The 20385-nt window shown below is 34.7% G+C and overlaps 8 protein-coding genes across 8 annotated transcripts; 3 read left to right on the forward strand and 5 right to left on the reverse strand.

The window, feature by feature from the left end:
- Positions 1–178: 178 nt before the first annotated feature.
- Positions 179–745, reverse strand: SAPINGB_P003149 (uncharacterized protein; the record flags this gene model as incomplete). Its single annotated transcript, XM_031997867.1, has 1 exon — positions 179–745. One exon carries the CDS (start codon positions 743–745, stop codon positions 179–181), a length of 567 nt encoding a protein of 188 aa, XP_031853758.1.
- Positions 746–2490: 1745 nt separating this feature from the next.
- SAPINGB_P003150 (uncharacterized protein) lies at positions 2491–3286 on the forward strand (the record flags this gene model as incomplete). Its single annotated transcript, XM_031997868.1, has 3 exons — positions 2491–2652; positions 2905–3126; positions 3203–3286. The coding sequence occupies 3 exons, from the start codon at positions 2491–2493 to the stop codon at positions 3284–3286; spliced, it is 468 nt and encodes a 155-aa protein (XP_031853759.1).
- A 56-nt stretch (positions 3287–3342) lies between these two features.
- On the reverse strand, positions 3343–4227 carry SAPINGB_P003151 (uncharacterized protein; the record flags this gene model as incomplete). Its single annotated transcript, XM_031997869.1, has 1 exon — positions 3343–4227. The coding sequence occupies one exon, from the start codon at positions 4225–4227 to the stop codon at positions 3343–3345; it is 885 nt and encodes a 294-aa protein (XP_031853760.1).
- Positions 4228–5182: 955 nt separating this feature from the next.
- Positions 5183–6688, forward strand: SAPINGB_P003152 (uncharacterized protein; the record flags this gene model as incomplete). The annotated part of the gene is made up of 3 exons (XM_031997870.1): positions 5183–5269; positions 5378–5434; positions 5504–6688. The coding sequence occupies 3 exons, from the start codon at positions 5183–5185 to the stop codon at positions 6686–6688; spliced, it is 1329 nt and encodes a 442-aa protein (XP_031853761.1).
- Positions 6689–6933: 245 nt separating this feature from the next.
- On the reverse strand, positions 6934–11459 carry SAPINGB_P003153 (uncharacterized protein; the record flags this gene model as incomplete). The annotated part of the gene is made up of 3 exons (XM_031997871.1): positions 6934–10730; positions 10783–10865; positions 10924–11459. 3 exons carry the CDS (start codon positions 11457–11459, stop codon positions 6934–6936), a joined length of 4416 nt encoding a protein of 1471 aa, XP_031853762.1.
- Positions 11460–12755: 1296 nt separating this feature from the next.
- On the reverse strand, positions 12756–14189 carry SAPINGB_P003154 (uncharacterized protein; the record flags this gene model as incomplete). Its single annotated transcript, XM_031997872.1, has 2 exons — positions 12756–13982; positions 14040–14189. The coding sequence occupies 2 exons, from the start codon at positions 14187–14189 to the stop codon at positions 12756–12758; spliced, it is 1377 nt and encodes a 458-aa protein (XP_031853763.1).
- A 1035-nt stretch (positions 14190–15224) lies between these two features.
- On the forward strand, positions 15225–18047 carry SAPINGB_P003155 (uncharacterized protein; the record flags this gene model as incomplete). Its single annotated transcript, XM_031997873.1, has 1 exon — positions 15225–18047. One exon carries the CDS (start codon positions 15225–15227, stop codon positions 18045–18047), a length of 2823 nt encoding a protein of 940 aa, XP_031853764.1.
- A 119-nt stretch (positions 18048–18166) lies between these two features.
- Positions 18167–19460, reverse strand: SAPINGB_P003156 (uncharacterized protein; the record flags this gene model as incomplete). The annotated part of the gene is made up of 3 exons (XM_031997874.1): positions 18167–19141; positions 19198–19293; positions 19350–19460. The coding sequence occupies 3 exons, from the start codon at positions 19458–19460 to the stop codon at positions 18167–18169; spliced, it is 1182 nt and encodes a 393-aa protein (XP_031853765.1).
- Between the last annotated feature and the right edge of the window lie 925 nt (positions 19461–20385).

Below are 20385 nucleotides of genomic sequence, written 5' to 3' on the forward strand. Positions count from 1 at the left end.
TGTCATGAAAATGTGTCCTGATAATCCCAAAATTAAAAAATAAAAAATTAAAAACAAAAGCCGATAGTCATGCTGCTAAAACCACGTATGAATTGGGTTTATTTGTCATGATAATAAATGGATTTTCTTATCCAGTTGCTGTCTCATTAAGAGGTTAAAATGGGGTTTGGTTTAAGAATTAAACCACGATTGCCTCTTTTCCTTGAGCAGCAGCCATACGGATCTGTCTTTTTGTTCGCCAGATACCGAATGCTTGAATTGCGGCAGTTGCAATCCAAAGAACTGTAAGAATAATTTCCATGACAAATACGGAACGAGTTTGAGCACAACGATCTGAACCGAAGGGATTAAAAGCGCCCCAGCCACAAGATAGCTGGTCGCTAACAGTATCGTGAAACCAGAAGAAAGAAATTAAGAAACCAAGACCAATTGCCAAGTCCCACAGAAAATACAAGTGATGTTCAAATCTAAAGCAGTAAATGAATTGTGTCAATATAGCAAACACTGGAACAACTAGTGCAAATATAAACGATGATGGAATATGAGTCTTATCGTTATGAAGAATGTTCAGATAGTAAGCCATAATACCAAGAATGACACCTGCGAAGAAAATTTGAACCAATCGAATAGCTAGGACAAAAAGGTTGATTGTAGCTAACGATCTAATGTAAACCACCTGAGGAGTTTTCCAGAGCTTGGCCTTAATAGGGTTATACTTATCCCAGGCTGAAAGTGGATCAGACATTTTGAAAAAGTTTTATTGAACGTAAATAAAAAAGTTAATAGTTGAAAAAGAGTGAGCAAAAAAGCGATCTGAATGCCGAAATGACAGATAAATTTAAAGTCGATGGATAAAATAAAGAAATTGCCGGTGATACAGAAAAAAAAAGAGAAAAGATATTGGTATAGGGATTATCGACGATATTTATATCTTTTAAAAGTGATTTCATATGAAGGCATCATACTACAAACCCATAATTAATCCACTAAAGGAAAAGATACGAAAAGAGAAATTTTGGATAAAAGAAAGTTTTTTTATTCCAAATACATACTCAATTTTAGTGTCGCCATAGCTCCCTAGTATTCTATACCATATTGTTATCAGTTTGCTCGATTAAAATTCACTAAAAAAGAAATGGCTGGGCAGTTTTCTTTGAAAGATGAAGCTGGCTGGGTTAACAAGGTTGGGTAAGGCTGGGCTGACAAGGTTGGGTAGGGCTGGGCTGCACTGGGCTGGGCTGGCTGGCTGGGTTGGTGATCCACTGTCGCCCTATGTACTAAAAAATGCTTAATGTAAATTGCCGAATTCAGATAAAATTGTCACTCACTACCAAATATTTAAATTTATACGGCTGAATTTTAGAGTACAAAGCAGACGCCTGATCACTACCGCGATATACCCAGACCTGTTTTGAAATCCTAGATGGGAGTTACAAATCAGTTGCTGCTATATATCACCAGCGCGCGCGCTGGTGATGAGTTGGTTGCAACCACACAGATAACTAGTTTTGATGTTCATTTTATACAGAATGTATACTTTTTTTGGTAGATTATAAAAAGTTTAAAAAAATAAGCTTATTTTTGAATGAAAATAACCCTTTTCCAGACAACAAATATGATCAAAAAAAAAAATCTATTTGCACAAAAAAATCATGTTTCATGGCCCTATTTTAAATTGTATCATTAAAATACTTTACTATATAGTTATTAAGGATACTAGTTGTTTGTGTATGCATAAACGTTTCACTTATACTAAACTTTTCATAACACTATGTAAGTGGGTTTGGTTAAACCTTGGGTGATTGGGAAATTGGTTAGTACTAATTATAATTATTAATGAGGAAACCAAGTTCATCTTAAGATCAAAGGTAAGATGGTATCATCGTATGAACTAAGCTGATGGAACCAGAAAACTAACCATATATGTAGATTATTAAAAAAACACGATGTTCAGCCTTAAATCTCTTAATTATTTAGTCAACACGTAATTACATAAACTGTTCACATTAGCAGAATAATTTGCACTTAATACATTATTAAGTTCATTATAATGAACTTCATATAATTATTGAACACCCAATTATTGTGTTAAAAGAAAACTTTTTATGAGAGTTAAATAACAAACATATTTTAGCAAAATTATTATTACATAAATATCAATTAAATAATAATTGTAACATTATATATAAGCACTGTTACACTAATTATAAGTAGTGTAACGTAATTATTTTTATAAAGAAATGTTATTATTAATTGGTTACATAATATTGAAAAAGATTGATATGCACTACTTAAGATAGGCAATTACTATCTGAATTGTGTTGAACGATATTTTGTGACAAAATGTTGTTGCAATTTAATTTTTTTTTGCTTTACCCAGGTTCCAAAATCCGGATTTTTTGGTGTATTTCTAAACTTTAATAAATATATTCATCAAATCTGTTTAATTAATAAAATTTGACATAGATATATACGAAATTCAATTAAAAGATGCATACTCAAGATTTTGAAGTCGTTATAAAGGTCCCACAATTTTCTAATTACTTGATTCTAATTTCGCTTTTTGAGGATGTTAATAACGCGAGCGAGATACGTTCACAACTTCTTCATGGAAATCCGCAATATGAATATGCCTTCGTAGACACAACAACTGTAAGTTTTTACTAAGAAATGAAATAATTAAATTAGAATATTCAGGGCGAGTTTAAATAAAATGTTAACTAAACTGTCGCAATAGATTTATAGTTTAGATCATTTATTATCGGCTGCTTATCGAGCGATATGCGATACTGAAGCTGGGTTCTTACGAACTCACAACATTCATTCAGAAGTTGTTTTTTGTTTATCTCCCAATAATAATGTATGTCGAAAGATTTTTTTTTTTTAAAGTCTAACATTTTAAAGATTATGGATGGCCTCCGAAGATTTGGAATATCGGATAACTCGAGGTCTTTTTTTGCAGTAAAAATTATAAAGGGATCCACCAGTTCAGATAAAAGCGATGCTGGAAACCGATCCCTTTACCAACCATACCTTGATTTTCTGATTGAAAAAGTTAAAGGTAGACAGATCCAAGTTGCTAATTTAACAATCGAAAAGCTTTCTGATTTCAAAGTCATAAAAAAAGTAAGTACCGTATTTATTTATACAAAATGTTCTTTACACTCAATTTTTTTTCAAAAACAGTTCTAACAGTCTTCAGAATTACAAGCTTTCAGCATCACTTATTCACCCTACACAAATAAATACAGCTTTAATTAGTGCTATATCTTTACGTGGAGCTTAGAGTCAGCAAACAGTCCAAAATAATAATTAATGAATTTGAATGATTTTCTTTAGCCTTTAAGATATCCCCTCTATTTTCACACTATTGATTTTTTCTTTGACAACATAACAACCGATCCCAAAAAAAGCACGCGATAGGTCCATTTTATATGCTTCTGCCACGACGTATCCTGAGCCAATACATTTGGGATTCGATTTCACTGAGTCCATATCTGGATCAAAGTACTGCTCTCTGAGAACAAACAAGGGCTCTTTTTCATAATCTCCCATGAAGGGTGTAAACGGTGACAGAACTCCATTTCCACGGCTTCCAGGTCTACCACCCTGAGAATCAGCCCCATTTCCGTCAAAGCTCATATATCCACGGAATGTGCTCGATGGTGGTGGTGGCATCACATATTGTGCTTCTAATATTTTCCTTTTTTCCAAAATTTTGCTTGCAATTTTCTTATCCATTTGAGCTTTTAATGTACTCGGATCTAAATCCGAATTTGCCATTTCTTCTCGATATTCTTTTTGGGCTTCTATTTTAATCTCTTCCTCAAATTGTGACATTTCGACTTCAAGTTGCATAGCTTTCAATTTCCTTTCCTTTTCGTATTTAGACCTTCTTTCCAATATTTCATCTTCGTCTCTTTGCCTTCGTGAATTAGCCAAAATCTGCTCTTTGTTTCGTTGCTCGTATGCTTGCAGCTTTTCTTCCGTTTTTTCTACATCGATATTATTAACCAGATTAAAAATAATATTCTCCACATCCTCCAGGTAGTTATTATATTCACTCAAATTTTCAAAATCTTCTTGACGTTTGTTAAAAGTTTTGGAGACTCTTTGTCGCACGTCAACTTCTCTTTCAACCACGAGATCTTCAAAGATTTGTTCTTTAAATTTATTTTTTCTGAGAATTTTTGTACAACCGTCGTACGGACATTGTGCTGGGCCCATGGAAAATAGTCTGTCAACGCAGTTTTCACATATTTTATGGTAGCATTCTGGGTTTACCAAAAATTTCAAATTTGGTGATAAATATTTTGACGATTTACAGATTGGACATTGGTCTAAAGATCACATTAAGACTAGTCAGTAGTAAATAATTTAAGTTATAATTTGAAATATATACCATCATCACTAGAATCTATCATAATTTTTTTATTGCACTTGTCTCTTAATTATATCCTACCTAAATGGACGTTACGATTTAGAAACTTGCAGTTGAAGGGGGAAGTGATTAAGATAATTTTAATTTTAATTATAATTATAACAAAAGTAGAACGAAAAACCCCAACCCACAGATTTATGGAGTTTAAGAACAAAATGTATTAAAGGGTAATGTTGTGGCCCAGGGTGATGTAAAGAAAGCCTTTACAATATATTCTAAATTCTTGGTGGCAATAATGAGTTGTATCAGACTACGAATTACTTAAGATGAGGGGAGGGGAGCGTATAGCGTAGAACGAGTGTATTAGGAGTTACTACTTAAGATAAGCCTCTTGTCTCAACTCAAATAATTAGTGGGACTAGATCGAAGTATTTGGAAAATCAGACTAGGCCGTAGGTCATTAATATAATCAAGATTATCTGAGAAGAGAAGAAGAGGAAAGTTTTGTTTGTGGGAGAAGCGAGGCTCCTTCTATAGGCGAGCGGATGCTCTTAATTATGAGAATCAATTATACCTATGGCTCATTTTATTAATAGGCTGATTCATGCATGCATTATAAGAGCTTCTATTACCATATGTGTGACAGAACTTGTTATTGTGGAGTATTATAACAGGTAACTAAAATTGTCCTTAATTAATATCCTGTAATGAAAAATCGCCACCACCACTTTACGCATTTTTTTCTTACTCTCAACAACAGTTAAACTATTAAAACCAACAACCCCCCAAATTATATTTGAAATGACCGACGAATCTTTAATCAAAGCTGAAAAAGATTACACCGAGATTTTGGACCGAGAGCTTCCAATTATCGATGAGCTTTATTCTGTATGTAAAATGTCTTTGTTAATCATACTTTAATTTCCTTAATTTCGCCACAGTTTCCAAAGTCGATTGTTACAACAGAATTAAGTTAACATCAACGCGTTTATCTAGAAAGATTTTTCTTCTGCTTTAGATCAACTGCTGGTCTTGGAAAAACAGACTAGACAGGTATGTTTATGCTCATTTTAACTAAGTGTATAAAAATTGCCACTAACAAACCTACTTGATTTTTATTAGGCATCAGATCTTTTTTCTTCTAAAAGAGTCTTGACAAAAATTATTGATATTTCAATAAAGTCAGGTAACTGGAAGATCATGAATGAGCAAGTTCAATTGCTTTCAAAAAAACACGGCCAGCTTAAGCAAGCTATTACCTCCATGATTCAAGAAGTAATTAAAGGAATAGATGAGACTCCTGATTTAGATACCAAAATTAAGACAATTGAAAACATTAGAAGTGTCACTGAGGGTAAAATATATGTTGAAGTTGAGCGTGCCCGTGTTTCTCGAACTCTTTCTAAAATTAAGGAAGATGAAGGTGATATTGATGCTGCCACGGAAATTCTCGGTGAGCTACAAGTTGAAACATACGGTTCTATGGATATCCGTGAGAAAACAGAATTCATTTTGGAACAAGTTGAACTTTACATTAAAAAAGGTGATTACACTCGTGCTCTTATTTTGAGCCGTAAAATTGTTGCTAGATATTTTGAGAAAGAGGAAACTCATGATTTAAAGCTTCGCTACTACGAGCTATTGATTAAAATCGACTTGCACAACTCTCATTATCTCGAAGCATGCCAGCACTATAGGGCTGTCTACAACACACCTCGAGTTCTTGAAGACGAAAGTAAATGGAAGCAAGCCTTAGAGCATATTGTTTTTTTTATTATTCTTTCGCCCTATGACAATGAACAATCGGATCTTATCCATAGAATTGCAACAGATACAAGACTCTCTAAACTTACCATTCATCAGGATCTTATCAAATGCTTCACTGCTAATGAATTGATGCGCTGGCCTAAGGTTGAGCAAATTTACGGCCCTCCTCTCCAAAAGACTGATATTTTTGATATCAATACATCAGAAGGCCGTACACGATGGGATGATCTTCGCAAGCGTGTGGTTGAGCACAATCTTCGTGTTATATCAAAGTATTACACTCGCATTCGCACTCACCAGCTCAATTATTTACTCGATCTTTCTGAGAAAGAGACAGAAGAGTTTATTTCTAAGCTTGTTACCCAAGGAACTATCTATGCTAGAATAAACCGACCAGAAAGAATTGTCAATTTTGATGAGCCAAAGGGTGACACAGAAGTTTTGAATGAATGGAGTTACAGTATAGGCCAACTTTTAGGCCATATTGAAACTATTGGCCACCTTATTGCTAAAGAAGAAATGATTCACGGAATGAAATAAGAATGATTTTATAAATATTATAATAATAATTAGTAATAAAAATTTATTAAATAAAATTAAAATGAACATTACATAGTCTATTAAAGAAAAAACTTTTTTGTTGCTAGTCTTTATGAGAAATAGTTTAAATCTATCGATCATTCTCAAGAGTAAGATAAATTACATAATTTATTACAGAACCCTAACCTCCAAACACTTAAAGATAACAAGGTTTTTTAAAGTTGACAGTATGACAGATGCCATTTTCATTCTTTTTTCTTACCAAAACTTTTTGGAACTCGAAAAAGCCAGTACATGAAATAAGCTCCAATGACATTAATAAGAACAAAGGAAACCAAAACTCCATAGTTTCTCCAGGCTTGATCAAGCGGTGAAAAAATGGTAGCTAGGTAATCATCAGTAGTTGTCATTGTACAATATTGACAGTTAGTAAACGAATTTGGATTGTACACACTACCGCCGTTAGCGCTTGCATAAGGCCCAAGGAATTCACCACATGTCATATTTAAACCAGGAGTTGTTGCGTATATAAGTAATTCTTTATCAGCACATTTGACTGGGGCATGTGCAATACCAGCTGATAACATACCAGAAATTGTATAAGTCCACGGTGAGCACCTATACATAAATATCCAAAACCCTGGAAGATTATTTTTGGCAACAAGAACACCAGACATAGCCAGTACTATGTTAAAAACAATATTGCATATATTTGAGGCAGTTTCTTCTGACAAGGCAGCTACCGCCATATATGAGCAGGTAAGAATATAGTAATAATAAAACAGTAAAATCAAGAAGAACAAAGCCCCGCGCATATGAACCTGATCCGTGGGTTCTGCATTTCGATAAAAACCAGTTGGATAATAAAAAGTGAAAAATCCTACAACACCGCACATTGTTTGCCATGGAATTTCAGCTGCAAACATAGAGGTCATAAATGTGACCCAGCTATATGTTTTTGAAGGGCGTTCACGAGTTTCATATAGTTTACGCTGAAGCGTAAAAGGTGTCATAATTTGCTGAGATAGTGGTTGAAATAAGACAGTCATCATAAAAACAGAAAACATTTGATCTTGCATCCCTTGGAGTGTATTTTTTGCTTTCCAAAAATTAATTCCTAAAAAGAACGGAACGGTAACACAGAGGGCGATTTTCGCTAAAATATACTGTGGGTTTCTCCAGGTATTCCACAACGAACGTTTAGAAACAATTATACATTGTTTCCAAATTGGAATTGCATATGCTTGAACAACTTCATGATTATCTTCAGAAGTAAGATACATTTTTGACTGTTCTCTAAGATCATGTAGTTCATTTTTCATTGCTTGAAACTCTGAGGACTTTCGCCAAACATCAAACCAATCAATACTGGAATATGAGCCAGGAGCAGCTCCAATAACCTCAAGCATCCACTCTGCAGGGTTTGCTTCGGGGGGACAAGGCTTTGCACCGTTGCGGACAAAGTAATCGGTGAGAGTGGATGAATTTTCCCCAATATCTCCATAATAAACAGTTTGACCACCTCGCTTCAAAAACAAAAGTCGATCGAACTGTTGAAAAAGAACTGCAGATGGTTGATGGATTGTACATAATATTGCCTGTCCATTTTTTGTTAATTTTTTCATCAGGGCCACAATTGACCATGCTGTTTGTGAATCTAATCCAGAAGTGGGCTCATCAAGAAAAAGAAGAAGCTGTGGTTTAGCTGCAAGTTCAACTCCAATTGTCAAACGTTTACGTTGTTCAACATTAAGACCTTCTCCAGGAACTCCAACGATTGCATTGGCATACTCTTCCATTTCCAATATTTTGATAACTTCATTAACGTAGGCTAGCTTTTCTTGTTTAGGGATATGATCCGGTTGTCTTAATAAAGCTGAAAACTCTAGTGCTTCTCGAACAGTTGTAGTATTTAAATGGACATCTTGTTGTTGAACATATCCAGTTTTGCGCTGAAACGAAACGTCTCTCGAGTTCCCATTAACAAGCATATCTCCGGTCACGACACCCATTGTGATTCTATCAGCAAGAGTATCTAGTAAGGTGGTTTTTCCAGCACCGGAGGAACCCATCAAAGCGGTTAGTGTACCAGGTTTAACCCAACCATCAACATGATCTAAAATTCTTCGCGGTTCACCTTTGATTTTAATGTCGTAGCAAACATTTTCCCACTGAAAAATTCCCTCTTGTCTTTGAAGTTTTACTGAGGTTTTAGTCTCCAAATTTGGATAACCTCCAGAAATGCCTCGTTCTTGATTTTCGATATCAGATCTTTTGTTTTTTTTGATAACCTCGCGTGGAAAAACAAGGATTTCACCTTTGGATCGTGCACCTTTCACGAATTCGGTAAAGAAAATGTAAAGAGTAAAGTAAAAAGCACAAAAGCCAAAGAGAATACCAAGGTTACGCCATAAGTGCCCAGTATTATATTTAAACTTTTTAACCAAATAGTCATTACCAAAGATTGAAAACTGACCAGGACTTGCACTAGCAACATTACAAATTTTATATTCGCTAGGTGTGTTTTCATATTCAGACCCCCGAGGAATAATATCAGAACATTCAAAATATTTATTTCGGAATTCATTAATCATAACCGCTTCAAAGGCATACCCCATCGGGTTAATGTAATTTATCCATCGAATCCAAGGTCTCATGTCGACTACGGGAATAACGAAACCGGCAGTAACAACTAGGACAAAAATTAAAAGTGCAGCAGGTGTTAATGCTTGAGGAACACTTTTTGTAACGGATGCAATACTTCGAAACATGAACGACGAAGTAATAGAGGACAGAAAAGAGAAAAAAAAATAAATGAAAAATGCTCCTGGCTCACGCTTCAAGTTCACCATAAAATAAAGCATAACGTTAAAACAGATAGAAGTGATTATTTTACCCGGCATATCAACGATAAACGAAGCAAATGCTTCAGCGGAAGGGTGATAAAATGCATAACGACTATGTTTTTCAACAACAGGTCGTAGTTTGTAAAGAGCAAAAACTTCAAGTACTGAAGACAATGTGTTAAACAAAACTGAAAAAAACAAAGCTGCACCACGACCATAAAATGATGAAGTATATGATGATTGGTTATAAAAGACAGAGCTCACAAGCAATGATGCGATAGTATTTCCAAAAATTGAAGTCAATGTCATTGCCGGATCACCAACCAAACGTTGGAAGCCTCTGGTTACACAAATGCTGATTTGCATTGGATATGAGATGAAGTAGGGGGATCTTTTAGAAGATAGCTTGGATTTTTGAGTCTTTTTATAGGCCACAAATTTATTTGTCCCACCGCCTCCAATTGGATGCTCTGCGTTCCACTCATCAATTTCTTTTATAAGAGCTTGATATTCAGCACTTTTGAGCCAATACTCTTCAAACTCTTTAGGGCTGCGAGGAACCAAATTCTCATATCCGGGTTTAACGACACGTTCAGAAGGCGAAGTAATAGATGTCAAGAAGTCACTTGTTGTTTGTCGACTAATGCACACATAACCCATATTCTCAAAAAAACTTCGGGCTTTAGAGGCAGGCCCAAAGTAAATTTGACGGCCAAGATATAAAACTGTGACTTTATCAAAAAGATCATATGAATCTTGAGAGGCTTGGTACAAAGAAACCAAAACTGCTGCACCACCTAATTCTGCACCAATTTTAAGTGACTTAACAAATCCTAAAGCAGTTGCAGAATCAAGACCCCTAGTAGCATTATCCCAGGCTTGTACGGCTGTTCCAGCAATTACAACCTCGGAAATAGAAACTCGTTTTCTTTCACCTCCAGAAACACCTCGAACAAAATCATCACCTACACGAGTATTCATTGTATGAAGCAAACCAAACATTGTCATGGCAACATCACGAATGTGGGTAGCGTATTGATCTCTAGTGACACCAGGCAAGCGACTTTCTGGTGTACGTGCTAAGGCTGCAAATTTTAACGTTTGACCAACAGTTAGATATGGGAAGTTGGTTTCATTTTCGGCGTTATAAACAACCTCTCCGCGATAGTTTTTTTCAATTTCTTTAGGTGCAACTCCTTGAAATGCTGTTAGAGTGGTTGATAATGCAATTGTAAAACCTTTGCATACCTTGATAATTAATAAGAGAATTTTCAGTGATTTTAAAACCATAAGTGGTACAAGATACTGCTTTCAACAAAGTTGAACATCCCCTAATATAATCTTTTTGTTAATTTTTTTTTTTTTTTTTTTTTTTTGAAAACAACTTACGCTCCAGGGCGACCAAGTACAACACATGTTTCACCCGATTTGATAAGACCATTGAAATTTTGCAATATTTTAACTTCATCGCCTTTTCTTCCACGAACAAAATTGAGTAATGAATTTCCAGTTTGAATGAAAACATTGTAAACCGTTGATTGATAAGTGTCATCTTGAGTGTAGCCAAATGCCCCGAGGTTTTTAAATGAAACTCCAGCATTAAGTTTTGGATATTTTTCAGGGTCAGTATGATATATTTTAAGCATGTGTTGAGCCCAAGAATAAGGATCAAATTTCTCCGAATGAGGATCCAAAATCGGATTTTCTTTGCTAATAAAAGGGTTAAAATCAGTAGAAATGGGCTTAATTGCATTAGAATTATTTGTTAACTGTTTCGAAATTTCTGATTGATGAGTGATTTGACGTGCAAGTCTAAGAATCTGTTCATTCTTTTCTGTTTCAGAAAGTTCATCGGACTCCAAATTTGGCATTCCAAAATAGCTAAGAGGAGACAAATCCTCTTGATTGCTAATACTGGAAGACATTGTTGATAATTTTGTCAAACAAATCAAATAACATAATAAAATAAAGCTAAAGAAACCAGTATTTATAGAAAAAAATATGATAAATAAATTCTTTTTTTTACTAAATATTAGAAATATAGAAGATAATTGAATTCAAGTTTCTTTTTTTTTATTTGAGATCCGAAAATTAATGCTTCAAAAAACGATAACTATTTTGGTTTTCATCAAATGATTTCAAAAATGTATTTCCATTTTAAGAAAATAAAGTCTTCCCAAAAAGGATAAATTTGAATTAAAATGTCCATCGCCTAAGGGAAAAAAAGAAAGGAAAAGATTTAACGGGAAACTGCCGGGTCACTGTCGGATCTCTTAATATCTCGTGAACAAAAATCCCTCGTTTAATGAAACTAAATTAGTAATGAATAATTTTTAGAGCTCAAGGGATCCTTATCTCCTAACTATTTTAAAATTATCTAAATCGTTATGAATAATGATGATTAATTGTAATGGCAATGCGTAATAAGCTTGAAAGGTATACATAATTGTGAGTCCCACTAAGACTAAATCATTCGTTAGTTTTAAGGATTATCTTAGAAGCTGTAAATATATATTTCATAAAAGACTTTTACAAGTTTGTTCAAATGAAAAAAATTGTCCTTTTTTTAAAATTTATGAGCGTTATTACGGTTTATTTGTTTTTATCAAAATATTTTTAATTTTGATACACAAAAAAAAAAAAACCGTGATATCAACAATTTTTGCTGTTTTTTCAAGATCGATTTGGCAATTCCATTTTCAAAATTTACAAAAACGGATGTAATTTTCGGGTCTCTTCCCAACTTATTTCTCTCTATTCCGGAAATCTGCACTTTTTCTCAATGCAGAGTTAGAAGGAGGAATAATTTTCTATTTCTTTTTAATTTATTTTAGTAGATTACGGTATCCCGATTATTTTGTTGCCTTTTTTCACGTTAGTTTAAACTACGTCATCTATGAGATTGTAAACTCGGAGTTCAGTGGTACGCAGATATCTGAGAGGTGTGGATAATATTTATTATGTTTTTTATGCTTGATAGAAACATGTCACATATTTGAAATTTTTTTTTTGTAATATTACATTATATGTATTTTGTAGCAAAATAGCAAAATAGCAAAAACTATGACAGAAAATAGGTGTGCGAATGAGACAATATATGGTTAATTTTACAATAAATTGATTCAGTATATCAATAATTATTGATTTATATAAGGGTTGAGAATCCAAACCATGAAAAGATCTCTCAAACAAATATTAACATGATTTATCCATTGATTCATCTAAATTTTTCTCATGCCATCCATTTTACTTTTTAAATTGGCAAGCTGAGATCTTAAATTCCCATTTTCATTTTCAAGATTTTCAATTTGTAGTTTTATTTCTCTGTTTCTTTTTCGATCTTGAGATTGAATATCTGCCCTAAGCTGCCCAAGACTAGATTTTAATATTTCTTTTTGGCGTTCAAATGTCTCATAGTAAGCATCTAAAGCCATTTTTGTTTCTACCAGTTGCTCATGAAGATCCATATTTTCATTAACTAGGTCTTCTTGGGTGATATTGTCGTAGCTACTATGATGATTTCCTGTAGCCCCAGTATTCTTATTTTCAGTGCTTGAATTGGTGCTGGTTGTTTTGCTATTTAATTTAGCTTTAGAAACAACATAATAGCTATCATTAGGATTGATAGAAGCACTTAAACTAGATGTCGAAGAAGAAGAAGATGATGACGAATTTGAAAGAATAGACCCATTGTAACTTCCTTTGGTAGCAATACTTGGACTATTCAAATTCTTTAAAACTTGAGAAGGTGAATGTGAACGTAGGTTTGGAGATGTTGACTGACTGTGTTGTTTTGCAAATTTGTTTTTTACTTTAGATATATCTCTTGTTTGGGTATATGTTTTTTTGACAACTGTTGTCATTGTCGAATAAAATTTAAAGAAAGGGTCTCCTTCATGCGACACAGCGCTGTTGTGATTACTGGTATTATTTTCCAATGATACTTCGGAACCATCAGTAGGACTTGACTCTTCTTCTGATATCGTACTAATTTTTCGATTAGAATTTAATGATGTATGGTAATTATGATGGTGATTATGAGACGGGGGGAGACTGGCTGTTCCCTTTATAGTATTGGAACCTGGAGGATTACCAACATTGCTAGATGATTTTCTTCCTCGAGCAGACGCTAAAGATGATGTCAGATGTTCCGAACTTACAGGTGATGAATTGTTATTATTATATATTGAATAAGAAGATTGTGGCGAAGAAAGTGGTGAATTTTGCTGTGGCAAAAATGAAAGTAGTGGCGAAGAAGACGGTGAATTGCTTAATGTGGATAATGTAGATAAGTATGGAGATGATCCAGTATGAGGTAAAGGCAAGATTGTTGGAGTAGCCTGAGATTGAAGATGTATTTGTGGTAAAGAAGATGTATTTTTTTCATCTCCTAAGAATCTAGCATTTTCTTCAGCTTGAGCCTTTAAAAGATTAATGGTTCTCAAAGCCTATAAATAACAATAGTCAAAACAACAGATCTCAAGATTAATTATAACAAAACATACCTCAGGACTAACTGTCAGTTTCAGTGCTTCATTATATTTTTCTACTGCTTGAGTATAAAACTCTGAGGCCTTTTGATATTGACGATTTTGGACTTCTGTGTCAGCTTTTAAGCTGAAAGTATAAGCCTGTTCTAGCGGCGAAGAATCCATTTATTTCTAGATAAAAACTCTCAAGATGTAAGGTTTTTCTTATTCTTATTCTTCTTTGTTTTTTTTTGATAAATTTGGTGAACAATTAAAAAATTGATACACGAATAAGGTTCTTATTTCATATCATCAGCAAAATACTTTGAACAAAACATGGCCCAAAGAATAGTCTAAGACTCAAAACTATAGATCAAACGGCTTACCTGAGATATTGAGGGAAGTAATCGGGTGGGGAAAGGTCATACATTTCTTGAAATCTTAGTCATGAGTATTGTTTGTCACGTAATGAGTAAAATAAGGAACGCTGTACTGGTCTTCGTACTTATCATTAATGGATAAGGTAATAATTACGCGTCTTGGGATGGTAAGAAAAGGGTTTTTGATCAAGCAAAAAAAAAAAAAAAAGCAATACAACCACATGATTCTCTCACCTTGCTTTAGTAACAAACAAAGTGGCTTTCCTCCAAGAAATATTTATACCTAAAGCTGTAAAGAAAATCAACCCACTATATATATATTTTATATATTTCATTCTACCACCACACATTTTTTTGAATTGCTTGATTGCGATTTTCTTCAAATACCATCATCTGTCACTGATATTGTATATAAGTATTTAATTTTGATAACTGACGGCCGTAATTGTATGTTATTGCACTGACAAAATACTTATCGTTGGTATTTCCAAGTACGTAACACCCTGGATATGCTAAAAAAAGAAATCAGCCAAGTTATCAACTCGAAGGAACCAACCAGGCCGCCCCGACAAAAATCTTTATAAATAAACATTTCTCTTCGTTTCACACTATTTATACTTATATTGGATACTATGCATGTATCCTTAACCACTTATTTATCATTGTTAATAAATTCTTCTTTTTTTGTTCTTGACCATATATATTTAATTTGCATTGTTTATTCTGCTTAGGATTATACATAGACCAGCTAATATTCACACCTCCTTTCACAGTAATACAAGCCACTATATTACTAAGAACACCCTGGCTTATTTGACTCTTGAAATCATTCAGATTTATAATGGAGATAAATTCTAGTGATTTAGAGAGCTCTTGCGACGAATTCTGGAATGAGCTCCAAGAGATTGCATCAGGTCATTACCAATCTATTTCGAAAGTTGAACACGCTTTGTCTCGCTACATAAATTTAGCCGCCCTTTACTTTGATAAATATCTTGACCAAGATGAAGACTTGACTAGGTGTGGTTACCACCTTATTCACTCCTCTATTTTCAACAATAATAAAGCCTATGTTCGACGAAAATTGATTTCTTTGCTATTGGAATCGAATCTCGATCTTTCAAACCGTATCTTTATTGGCGCAATTCTTTTAATAGACGGTAGACGTAATCCAGCAACTTTAGAAATGATGCAAGAGGAGTCTGCAACAGGAACACTTATAAATACAATTTGGAAATCGCAAATGAAATCTCCTCGTCTTCATAGAATCTTTCTTGAACTTTTTTACGAAATGTGCCGCATTCAAAAACTTACATATTCAGACCTTTCCCTTGTCAAATCGGAATTTTTGAACTATCTTTTTACAGCAATCGAAAACAAGGATGACTATGATTACGACCCTTATGGATTTGCTGTTATCAAAGTTCTTCTTGCTTTGAATGAACAGTTTATGGTTGCTGCATATAGTAAAGCAACTCAAAACAATAGTCAATATTACTACAACAAGCCACATTCTTCATCTGAAGCTCACATTGAAAATTTAGCTAACACGGATGAAGAGCATACTGAACCGAGCTCTGAAATTGATAACTCTGTCGATAATCAGTTTCGCAAAATTAAATCTGAAGTGTCCCTACAAGATCTCGAACATCATAGTCACCAGCATCCCAACCCAGATTATTCTGCGGTCACTCTAGAAAATAAAGTCTTTAACACTTTGTGCTTACACAAAGACCAGTATCGTACTTTTGGTGAGAATATTGTATTTCTGCTAAACCGGAGTCCAGACAATACCCTTCAACTTATGGTTTTAAAATTTTTATACCTTATTTTTACAACGCCTGCCACTTATGAATACCTTTATCTCAACGACTTGAAGGTTATTGTCGACGTTTTCATTCGTGAACTTTATAATTTATCTTCCGATGAAGAAAACCTAATACACACATATTTGAGAGTTTTACACCCTCTTCTACTTCATACAGAGCTTCGACGCGAAAGGTATAAGGCTAAAGAGCTTGTTTCACTTCTTGAAGGGATGAGCGAAAATGCATCTAGATATTGTATAGACATTAGTGAAACAACACAGCGTCTTGCTTACAGATGTCTTTTTGTTGATTGGATAGGTGCTCCTTCTCCAACCCTCCCAAGAAAATGCAGAACATTCGACGAAACTATCAGCACGTTAAGCAAATCACGAAGCTATAGCGACTATGAAAGCGATTCTACCCCATCTGTTGCTACAATTTCTGAGCCTGTTTCTCCCCATACTGAACTTGCAGATAGTACTGTTAAAGAAACACAAACTGATGTGACAACTCAAGAATCACAAGAGCCTTTACCTTATAAAGAGACTTCCAACAAAGAAAGAAAGCCTTCTATTACACCCCTTCATATTACACATTCCGCACCCGCATATCTGGAAAAACATGAAGAGAATGATGAAAAGTTTGAACAATTTATACAAAATCCTCAGCAAACAGGAGAAAGCAGTGAAAGTTCCAGAAGCAGTTATAGTAACCGTTCTTATGATCGAAATCAAGATATTGATGAAGGGATGACTCCGACTTCTCCTGTATCCACTTTATCTTCTGGTATCAGTTCACTTAGTTGCGAATCTACTGAAGATTCTTCCCTAATTATCCCTTATACTATTACACCCCCACCGCAAATCACTTTGGAGAATAATAAAAATATTGTAAGAGGTGTGCTTCCGCCACCACCACCGCCTTCACGTTCAAATCCTCTTGCGCCAAAGCACTATTCCTTATCATTGCATCGATCTAGGCCGCCGCCACCTCCGCCGCCCTCTTTGAGTGACTCTTTAACTTCATTGTCTGAGGAGCAGCCAAATTTACATGCCTCTTCTATTGAATTTCATACTCCACCTCCACCGCCTCCTCCTCAACCAGCTAATCGTCTTAAGCATGCTAAATCATCTGACGCTTTGAGAATGCTAGGTACTCTTGGATTTAAGCGCTGTGCGCCTCCACCACCACCCGTACCACCTTTACCCTTTGAGCATAAGATAAATCATTCCAAATCGATTGAGGCTTTGAAATCTTTTAATTCACAGTCTCAAACCTCTGTAATGCCTCCACGACCTCCTCCACCTAGAACTTTGCGCAAACCAAATAGTACAAATACCTTAGGAATGTCTATTAGAAATACAAGTGCCATTGAGCTTGCTTATGCACGAGACAATAATAAGGATACACCCCCTTTACCGTCTATTCTATATGAGGAGAGAAATACAAGAGATGATCTTATGAAACAAAATAGTCACACAAGCATGGAATCTTTAAATCATTATGACTCTTATGACGATGAAACAAACAAATCTGATCAAGAATCATTTTCTCATCATGCTGGCATGAAACAACCACCGCAGCCTCCTAATCATCATCATCCTCATCATTTACAGAAGAAAGTTTCAATGCCCTCGTTTCACCCGCATTCTTCTCATCATCATCAAAGAGCGCGACCTCTGCCACCACCACCTCGTCACCATTCTTATGCTCCTTGCCCTCCTGCATCCAGAATGTACATGCAACATAATAACACTCATACCAAACTAGTTGCTTCTCATCCTAATAGAGGCCCCCCACCTCCACCTCCCCAACGTCATAATAGCGAGGCTACCATTATTCATTCTTCTAACTAGAAAAAACTTTGCACATCAATAATCATTAATTCAATTGCATCATTATAGAAATGTGTCATCATCTTGACATTGTTTTTTTTAAATATATATATATATTTTAATTTAATGTCATAAAAATATTATTTTAAAGATAAATATGCCTTGTTTACAATTGTTATGAGTTTATCTTCTTTGTAAAAAAAATTTAAAAGATTATCAATGCAAATTTTTTCTGCGCCTAGAACGTTTTCTTGAGTCGAAGAGCCAGTATGCGGCGTAAGTATAACATCCCAGCGGTCACATAGCTCTTCTTCTACAATAGGCTCTTTCTCAAAAACATCTAATGCCGCACCATGAATTTCCCCAGTTTTGAGACTTTGGATCAAAGCCCTAGTATCAATAAGTCCACCGCGACCAATATTCACAATTTTAGACCCTTGAGGAAGAAGGGCTAAAGTATTCTCATTAACAATGTGTTTAGTCGAGTCATTAATAGGCAGCGACAAAATGAGCAAATCGATATTCGGCAGCATATCTTCAAAGGATTTATAGTATGTGGCAGCATAACCAAGTCTTGCTTCTTCGTCTGGATTCAATCTTGTACGGTTGTGATAGCAGACATTCATACCAATCGAGTTTAAACGTGCGCCTATTTCTTTTCCAATGGCACCAAGTCCTGCAATACCAGCTACATGACCACGGGGTTGGCGCACAAACCGGTTACCGACTTTGTCTCCAAATCCATAAACTGGCTTAACAGGGATATTAGCCTGGTCATCAGTAATGGAATCAGAAGGCACCCTACAAAGAACTGGTCTTCCAATTTCATTATTCCATGGAAGTCCAGACTGTAAAATTGCCCTGCAATCACCTGTATTTTTAGTTTGACGAAGTAAGTTTTCAAATACCGGTGAGTAGTGATAAAGTCCTAAAGTGACGTAAAGAACATGGTCTGCAACAGGATTGGCTGCAAGACCCGGTGAGTTACAAACAGAAATTCCGCGAGCTCCTAGTGCCACCACATCAAAAGGATCATAGCCGACAGCACTGGTGACAATAATTTTAAGACCTGATGGTAAATACTCAACCAGGTCTTTAGTTAACCCTCCAATAGGCTTATTAGATGTTAGATAAACAGTAATTAATATTTCCTTTGAATAGTATAACTCACAATAAATCCAAAATACATGCACCAAAACGCCTCTACATCATTATGAATAGTTTGAATGTCTTCAATGAATTTTTCTTTTGTAGTAAGATTGTAGAACTAATGATAGTGAGATATTAGAATCTTTCTTTTAAATAACAAAACTCATAGCTTACCTCGTACTCAAATCTTTTGGCAAATCTTTTAAAATCATCGGTGTGGGTATTGACTTCACCAAAAATTAAAACTTTCGGCTTTGATTTTAAAATCTTTTGATCATCGGTCATTTTTAAATAATCAAGAGGGGAGGGAAGGTAAAGCTAGACTTAACCCCCACGTTATTTTGGAATAGATTTTTTAAAGCCTTGAATTTGGGAATCGTGATAGGCGGCATAGCGGTAAAAAAAAGACCCTAACAATGTAACCTGTTATGTGGCTTAAGATAATTTATATTAAATAGGGTTAAGAAAACAATGCTTTTAGGCATATGTTTTTAACTATAGTTAAAACAATGAATATAATGTTTAGAAAAAAAAAGTAAAAATGCTTATTATTTTTAAATTTATAGAAATTAAAAGTGAAATAAATAACTTGAACAAGAATTTTTCAATAATTCGATAATCAGATAATCTTGATTTATAATGACATGCTCTTGTGTTTAATGATTAGGTGGAGGAAACCAGACATTTGTTAGAATGTTTTTGGCTTGATGTCTCTGTTAACAGAGATTCCCTAGAAGCCACAATGTTAGAAATGCTCATACAAAGATAGGTTGGCGTTCACTGTATCACAACTGGTGCATATCTTACTGGCGTACTCTTCATTCATCCTAGAGGGTCTTGTCTCAGTCAATTGATATTTAAAAAAAATGTGCCGGTAAAACAAGTAGTGCGGACTCGCCATCGAATTTTTGTTCATTCCTCTGTTTCTACTAATACTAACCAATTTCTGCCTTTGAATGGAGGCAATACCATGTTTTTTTGTAGTTGGTAATAAGTAGTAAGATGTTTAATGATTTGGTAATGATCTTTTGTCACTATGTTGGTTATTTTTTCATAGTGCTTAGGGCATTTTTTTGTTCTTCTAGCAAAGTATATCTCTGAATTTTTTTTTTCAACTTCACGATCATAAGAATCATGATTTTTTCTATGTGAATCGATACATGGAATATTTCTTTATCTGGTAACATGTCAATAGGTGTTTACTTCCTGG

Source organism: Magnusiomyces paraingens (assembly GCF_902498895.1).
Source record: "Magnusiomyces paraingens strain CBS 517.90 genome assembly, contig: contig2, whole genome shotgun sequence".
Classification (NCBI taxonomy): Eukaryota; Fungi; Ascomycota; class Dipodascomycetes; order Dipodascales; family Dipodascaceae; genus Magnusiomyces; species Magnusiomyces paraingens.